The 8,577-nt window shown below is 39.4% G+C and overlaps 1 protein-coding gene and 1 long non-coding RNA gene across 3 annotated transcripts in view; both read left to right on the top strand.

Annotated features, from left to right (window-relative positions):
• Positions 1–2,365: 2,365 nt before the first annotated feature.
• Positions 2,366–8,577, top strand: part of LOC132987429 (uncharacterized) — a 56,013-nt gene continuing 49,801 nt past the window's right edge. Inside the window, exon 1 of the long non-coding RNA XR_009675614.1 lies at positions 2,366–3,104. This is a non-coding gene — a long non-coding RNA (uncharacterized LOC132987429). The remainder of the gene's footprint in view (positions 3,105–8,577) is intronic.
• LOC132987416 (beta-1,3-galactosyltransferase 2-like) lies at positions 3,172–7,875 on the top strand. 2 transcript variants are annotated; one of them, XM_061054484.1, is made up of 2 exons: positions 3,172–3,460; positions 6,416–7,875. In XM_061054484.1, the coding sequence occupies exons 1-2, from the start codon at positions 3,417–3,419 to the stop codon at positions 7,533–7,535; spliced, it is 1,164 nt and encodes a 387-aa protein (XP_060910467.1). In that variant the 5' UTR covers positions 3,172–3,416; the 3' UTR covers positions 7,536–7,875. The 2 variants fall into 2 exon arrangements, with proteins under 2 accessions (XP_060910467.1, XP_060910459.1); XM_061054476.1 differs by lacking the exon at positions 3,172–3,460 and adding an exon at positions 4,556–4,812.

The raw sequence follows: 8,577 nt of genomic DNA, 5'->3' as shown, positions 1-8,577 counted from the left end.
TTTTTTTTATAATTCTTGGCTTAGAACTTATATTCAACAGTAGGGCAATTTGAGAATCACCCGTGTTTGTTACATCTAGAGAGTTAAATAAAATATTTAAAACACGGCACTGATAGCCTCGTTTAATCTATTATTTATAATTTAGGAAAACTAACATTTCTACATTCCTTTCATCGACTGTCAGGAACAACATGAGAAAAGAATCTGATTGTATTGCCTCAGGAACAAATAAAGTTCAGCAAGTTGATTTTTAAGGTTGAAAAGTTACATATTGGGGCTTTAAGTGAAATGGTTTTAGTTCTATACAATGTGTCAAAGTGCTGACAGGAGGGACAAAAGCACTACTGGTCATGGTGTGGTGAAACAGGCACATCATGTTTTTAGGGTAACCCTTTTGCAGTGATTCTTTGTGTAGGTAGACAAAAAAAACAACTACCTGTTAGACAAGATTCTTTGCTCTTACATTCGAGGTAGGGTCAGGGAGGATGGTAGCGTTATAGCAGCTCAGCAGCAGCAGTTGTGGAGGAACTAGTTTTTTTCCCCGTAAACCAATTAAAAAAAAGAGAAAAATACAGAATAATGATTAAAAAAACTAACTAAAGATAATTAAAATACACACTTGTATATGATGCTACATACATTCAAAGCAGTTTATCACAGGACTTTGAAAAACACTAAGGGGGAACTACATTTATTTGGATTTCTGCCTATAGTGTCTTCTGAATCAATCTAAGGGTGTTTCCAAAGAACCACCTGTCTTGTGGTGATATGAAGTCAGGAGACTTATTTAGAATTATTGGCCCCTGATCATGGTAGCGGATGAAGGTTCGAAACAGCACTTTGCTGCCTGTCATCCCCCATTCTCTCCGACATTTCCTGTCTCTCTTCAGCTGGCCTATCTCATAAAGGCAAAAAGGCCTGAAAAATACAACTTTAAAAAAGAATAATGTTGGCCTTTCCCTGGGGCATACATGAATTATGTACATACTTAAATACTAATTTACTTAACAAGTTTAATGTCAAGATGACATCTTTTTCTGTGAATTGCAAAATGTTTTTTTTTTTTTTTTAACTTTTAGCTCATGAAATATTTGGACCCTTTTTAATTGACCCGTTCATTCAGTTCCAAACCAACATCACAATGAAAACTCTTCTTACAGGTTAAAGGTTAACTAAAGAGCTTCTCTGTTAACAGACAAAGTAATGTTTAACTTTATCCTCAAATACATTCAAAGCAGCAGGCTATTACCTCATATTCGACACACTCATTTTAAATATCTCAAAACCAGCAGTTTTGCCATCTGTGTTTGCTGGTTGCATGTGCTACTGCGTCTTTGTTTGCCAATACAACCTCCTCTTTAATGCTGTGGTTAAACCAGACTTCACTTCACATTCAATTATAAATGAATGGCATACTTTTTTGCAATTTGCAATGTGTGAGTGAACTGTTGTTCGCATCATGACGATTTCATGCTTATTGAACACTGACGTGCTAAGTCACATGTCTCTTCCATACATGAGCGCATGTAAAATACTACAAGAAGCAGCAAAGATGGGGAACACTGTTAGACTACAGTGCAGTTGAAGGAAAATTATGCTTTATTGCAAAGTATTTCATAAAAAGCTGTAAGGTTTGTTGTTTGTTGATTTTCTGTTTGCCTGCTAGCCATGTTAGCTCCTTCAAATCACACAAGTAAAACCTTTGATGGTTTTCCAACCAATCACAGGGCTAACATTTATGATGTGTCCCAATTCAGCATCATTTGAAGGACCCAGAATGCTTCAGTCTTCGTAGCCAGTGATAGGCTCAGGCCTATTTGAAATAAGATGGTCAGGTCTGCTGAGTACTCCCCATATGTCACCTGCTGTCCCCGTCCTTACCCTTTTGTAATAGTCACTTAAGAGCCTGTCAGCTTGTTTTAATTGGCACTCATTGATTAGTTCGCTCATTGATATGTTGGGCCGAGCATGCTCAGGCAGAACATGCAAACTCCACACAGAAAGGCCCCAGCTGGGTTTTTCGAACCAGGAACCTTCTTGCTGTGAGACGACAGCGCTGATACATGTCATGCCTCGTCAAATCTTGCCCAATAAAACTTAAAACAGAAAGTAAGCAATCTTTAATGACTCCCTCCTGAAAAAATATAAACGCACCTCTTTTCCTCCAATATCTCCATGTAAAAACTCTGAAAAAAAAGTCACTGATAAACTCTCATAAAACTCCATTATAAAGGCATGTGCAGTGCTGCAAACAAACATAGCTAATACAAAACATACAAGTATTGTTCCAAGGCAAACCTTACATGATTTTTTCACTCTTCATACTTAAGAAATGATTGTGGATAGGATTCAGTAGGTTCCTGCTGCTTTGTATCAATGATCCACACAGTAAACGTTGAATTAAGCCAAAATCATACTGTATTGTGGTATTTTTTGTAAAAACTGAAACTGGGTAATGCGGTTGACTCTTTGATACGCACACAACTGTGGTTAAAGCCTCCTGCTTCTTGGCCTTGGCAGGATCAGGACACATGTAGGATAGTGTTACTATTTAAATAAAACATCAGCTTAGGGAGGGACTTTTGGTTCACTATACCTACCTGGCAAAAAGACATGTCAAGCTATATTTGCAGAGAAAATTTATTTTAAAAAAAAAGGTATGATGTGGTTACAACAAAGTGTACATTGATTCCTGCAGTATCCTTTCCTTCTTTATCATCTGACACAGGACAATGTGAAGAATATCTACAACAGGCTCCTGTCAAACATTTACTATTATAAAGATAGAATGATTCTCAAAGTTGGAATACAATGTAAGAGTGGCAATATGCAATTTGAAGACACGTTTTGCAGAAACAAAAAGTGTGGCCTTTCCTGTTTCAACTTAAAGAAAAATGTGTCTCCTCCCTTTTGTTTAATTGCTGTGCTGGAGCCCCTTCCTCCTCGTTTAGTCACAGGCAAACACACAGTCATAGGAGATTCCTAAAGAGACCGCGAGACACCATGCAATAAATTTTCATTTGTGGTGAGGGACAAATTCATTTTTTGTTTTTTTCTTAGCATTTGTATATCATCAGTCTGCCTTTAAGTGTGTGTGTGTGTGTGTGTGTGTGTGTGTGTGTGTGTGTGTGTGCGTGTGTGTGTGTGTGTGTGTGTAGAGTCTCGCACAATAGAAAAAGTTTGTCAAGGCGACAGGAGGTATAAAGCTCTGTGACACGACCCCTCTCTCTCTCTCTCTCTCTCTCTCTCTCTCTCATTTAATATCGTCCAAGCTCATTTTCAAAGAGGGGACAGGGAAGATACGTTTGACATGGAAGTTACTGTGAGTTAATAGGCCTGCGTTTTTTTTAAATGCTTAATCATTGGCTAAAGGGAAGTAAGTTAAGGACGTCCAGGAAGAAAAGGAGCCGACAATCATGAGGGATCCAGGGACTGGCTCAGGTGGAAATGGGCTGAAAAGGTAAGAACGTCAAATCCCTGTAATTGCCTTCAAATTAAAACAAGACGTAGGCTAAGTATTGTGCAGAACATCAGGGTGTAAAGTGAGAAAAGCTTTTGTCTTATAATAAAAAGATTACTCGCCATCACTCGTCACTGTTTCTAATATTCTAGATTTAAGTTGTTTATATTGAATTATCGCTTCTTCTTGTTATCAGTGGTGCAGCTGGACAGTTGTCAGAAAAAAAAGGTTTAGCCTAGGCTACTTCATCATGATGAAATGAAATAACACTCGTGGGGTTTTGTGATAATGGCTTATAGGTCTAATATGAGGCTTACTGTGTGTGAAGCCATAGAGACCGAATTGTAACGCTTTTTTAAATTCTATTCACGCGCTTATTTTCTGCACTAACTTCAATGGAAAACTTTATTTTCCAGTTGCCCCCCCCCCCCCCCCCCCCCCCACCCACCCATGTAAATTATCATATCCTAAACCTCCCTCACGCCCAGAAGCGAACACCGGTTCACCTGCTCACATTTGGAGAGCTGATGGCATCTCGCGTTTGTGTGGTAAGACCTGCTGGCCACACCCAGGCAATCCATTCTCGGACTGTCCGACTCAGTATCACCTCTAAGTCGGCACAATGAGAAAACAATAAGCCACAGTAACTGGACCGTGTTTTATCTGATGTTTATTCCTATGAACGATCTTCTCTAGCATCCAAGGTTACTGGTTCTTCAGTGTCAGAGAGATGTCTGTTTTACTCATTTTACTTTCCTCAAGGGTCTAATAAGTATCACAACTTAAATGTGCAGGAAGTGACAATCACATTTTCTTTAGGCTGGAAAAACAATTTAAAAACAGAAGTAGCATATAGCCTTTTATTTTTTTATTTACTGTGCTGAAACATACGAATTTTAAAGAGACCCAGATATATCATATTCATTTATTTTTTTCCATTTCGGTGAACCGCCCGCGCCTTTCACCCTCAGCTGTAACATATCATATATCAGAGGCACAAACTCCTCACCTGTCGCTCAATGTAAGCAATTAAGTCGCCTAGCAATCACCTTTTACCCGGTTGCGTCAGCGGTTAACTCACTTCACTTCTTTGAAAAGGGAAAACACCATAAAATGTCACTGGGGCTGTTTCACGAAATCACGGAGGAGCGTGCTGTCCGGCCCACCGGTCTGACAGCTCCTGCTGCCCGCGTCATCACACGCACCTGGCGGAACTTCTTCGTGCCTGCTCTCTGCTTCAGACGAGCACAGAAGGCATTGGTAGACGTCCTCCTGTCCACGCCACCTCGGGGACCACAGAGTGTCGTTAGGTTTTCCCCCACTGAGGTGGAGGGAATCGCTGCTGCAGACCAGTAAGATTCCAGGCCGCAGATTGTTTAGTCCTTGTTGTGCATGTGTGTTTGATGGGAGCAGGTTCCCAGACTTCATTTGTTTGACAGTCTGAGTCTGACCTGCTGCCTCTTAGTCCACACCTGGTCTCATGTTGATCCCCCTTTTCGATAGACTAGGCCTATTTGTTTGAGCATTTTGATAAAAACAACGAAAGATTAAACCACAATAAGTCGCCCTATTTAAAACCCAGTAAATGAATTCTGAAGTTAGCTCTGTAGGCAACATGATTAGGATCAGGACAACTCTTGTCTTTCTCAGTGAGAAATGCTCAAAAGTGTTATTTCAAAGATGTAAACATGCCGCTGTCTTGCTCGGGATGCATTATTTGTCTATGTTTAAGATTGTAGCACAAGTGAGACAGTCATTCAATGTTCTTTCTCTTAATGTTTCACATTCGGGTGCAAATATTTGAACTAAAGTCAGCGGCCTGTCTAATGGCTTGCTTATATCCTTATTTCCTAATAAACTAGATACATTTGAGAAATCCTATAGGCAAACGTGCGAGCATTGTCCTGAAAGATGAGCTAAGATACCTTTCAGGTACGTTGACTACAAGAGAAATCTCAAAATCTTACCTGATAAATGCGAAAGTCCATGGAATTTGCTTTAGTACATTTTTGGGATCTGACTAAACACCGTTTTTAAAAGATAAAATCATCATGTATATTTTGAGGTCATCGCCTACATTTTTACTTGTGTTTTGGAATAATAGTACAAAAAGATAGTGGCCATCATAACAATATATTATCTGCAGCATGTTATTTTGTATTTCTTTCACAGCTGCAGTCTTGCAGTCTTCCATCACAGACTTGCAAGGATGTTTCATCTCTGTACAAAGCTGTTTTTGAATTTGTTTCTTGCAGTTGTTTAATTGATATCAAGTACTGCTTTCCATATTTTAAGTACAGTGTAGTGATAACTTTGAATTTCATTAAATCCATCGTTATCTATTGAGTGCTGGTCCACTGTGACTCATTGCAAAAGGATACTTTTATAACCCCAGAACTTGACTGAGAAACATCGCCTCCTCTCTTCAGAGCTGTTTTCACATATGCACTCATATGCACAATTTGGAATATATTTTAGGACGGTCTCTGAAATACAAAGTTGTAAGGGAGAGGGTTGGGTCTCATTAGGAAGGAAAGGATGTAAAAAGGACGCTGCGTCGTAATGCCTGTACAAGATATCCAAGATGGCAGGCAGAGCAGGGTCCAATGCTATAATGCCAGTTATTTCCTTTATATCAGTGCTACCTAATTGGACATATCCACAGTATCAACTCAAATGAAAAACAACATAATGGTGAGCAAAAAAAAAAAGAGCACGATCCTGCGTTATAACATGCACAATGATTGCACTGGTTTCTCATTGTTCATGCCATATAAATCGACCCCCTCCTGAATGCCTGGGTGAAATTTCACTGGCTTTTCTTAAACTGTATAAACAACCATGGGTACATTTTAAATAGGCTTCATCATTGTCTCCATTGCAACACTATACTTTCTGTTTTCATCCACCATAGTGTTCTTACTGGCCTTCCATTTTTATTTCTTGTGTTTTCAGCCACCATGGTGAGAGACCGTGTCATCAGAAGAAACGTGTGTGCCACTCCTGGTTCCAGTTAGTGCTCCTGGTTTGTTTGCTGCTCTTAGTCTTGTGTTACACTCTGTCCGAAAGCTCTGTCTCGTGGTTGGACAGTTTCCCCTTGCAAGAGCACTACAAGACGTTGTTCAATCCGACCGGGCTGATTTACAACCGTCCTGAAATTCTTGACACCACTACCACACCTTATGAATCGACTACCCTGCCCACTACTGCACCAACTACTGAAGCACCTCCTTGGCCTCTGTATCACCAAGCCTACCCACGCAACTACCACTTCCTCATGGATAACACAGAGGTATGCAGCAGCCCAACCCCTTTCCTGATTTTGATGGTTCCAGTAGCACCAAATAATGTTGCAGCTCGTGACGCTATTCGGCAGACGTGGGGCAAAGTGAGCAAGGTTCAGGGCGAGGTGGTGCGTACTCTGTTCATGCTGGGATCTTCTGGAGGAGCTAACGTCGAGCAGCAGCAGCAAAAGCTCAAAGAGGAGAATGTGAAGCATCGAGACCTAATCCAGAGTGACTTCAAGGACACTTACAGCAATCTAACCATCAAGACCATGGTTATCATGGAATGGCTGGTGACGCACTGCCCTTCAGCAGCCTATGCCATGAAGATTGATTCAGATATGTTTCTGAATATTGACAATCTAGTGATCATGCTGCAGAAGCCAGGCATCCCAAAGCATAACTACCTTACAGGGATGCTCATGTGGAACCGGCCAGTTGTGCGCTCAAAGAACTCAAAGTGGTATGTCTCTGAGGAGATGTATCCAGAACCAAGGTACCCAACCTACACCCTGGGCATGGGATACGTCTTCTCCAATGATCTTCCGGAGAAATTTGTGGAGATATCAAAATCAATAAAACCCTTTAACATTGAGGACGCTTATATTGGAATGTGCATGAAAAAGCTTGGACTTGGACCCACATCACCGCCAGATCCCTCCCAGTTTAAGGCCTATAACACAAAATACAACCGCTGTTCATTCTCTAAGGTCATCACCTACATTCTCGCGTCCTCAGAACAGCTGGTGAATTACTGGACTGATTTAAAGAAACTAGGACCTCCTTGTTAAAAAAAAAAAAAAAATCACTAATGATGCCCTCAGAACTCACTTTGGTTGAAGTGGTTACGTTGTAGGGAAGTGGGATATTAATTTATTTATTGATTTCTACTGTTCTGGTGTTAAGTTTTCCGTTCTCATTTGAGACTTGTAATCACCACTTTTGAGTAGTTTTGACTACTAATGTTACTGTCGGCAGATATTTTGATGAGCAGGCCTCTTAAATGTAAATGTACAAATATGATTCTTTTGTGTCTGAACATTTTGATTTATTGCAGGGTATCTTAATGCTATATGAAGGAAGCAATGAATTATATTCATATTAAAATATGAACATTTGTTTTTAATGGCACAGCAATCTTAGCTCGTCTGTACATCGCTCTTCATGGACTTTAGAAAAACACTTCAAACTACTACTACCTGGCAGATAATGTTATTCTTCTAATTTAAATTAACTATTAAAGAACTCACTATTCTATTGAATACACCTCTTAAACAAATTTGTTCAACATGTCACAAACACCCTTGCCTTTTTATTCTCTGAAAATGCACTTAATTTTCTACATTTAGGCCATTGTGTTTATATATATTTAGTTTTATGAATCATCACAAAAATACAAAAGGTACAAGTCTGACCATCCGTCTTATTTTAAGACATTTTAGTCGCAAACTGCAAGAATTGCAAAAGACTATGTTTCTTACCACTCATGGTTGTTGGGTAAAAATTGGGTAAATGACTACATGTAGCTTCCTGCAGAGATTATTTCTGATCTTGCTCCTGATGGAAATTTAGATGGAGAAAAACAAACAATATATCAGAAACGGTGTAGTGCCATTCAATCCGATGCAAATTAATGAAGATATCCCAAGTCATTTTTTAACTTTTTTAAAAATATATAATTTTTATATATATACAGAGAAATGAAGAGGAAAACAATTGATAATTTCAAAGTAACGTATCCTTTAGACCAGCACAAACAGATCTTAAGACATTATGTAGGCTATATTGACTTAAGTCTTCATCACACAACCATTTCAAAGTGCCTCACTTTCA

Source organism: Labrus mixtus, chromosome 2, assembly GCF_963584025.1.
Source record: "Labrus mixtus chromosome 2, fLabMix1.1, whole genome shotgun sequence".
Taxonomy (NCBI): domain Eukaryota; kingdom Metazoa; phylum Chordata; class Actinopteri; order Labriformes; family Labridae; genus Labrus; species Labrus mixtus.
Note: the sequence above shows the minus strand (reverse complement) of the source record. Positions and strands in the feature narration are given on the sequence as shown.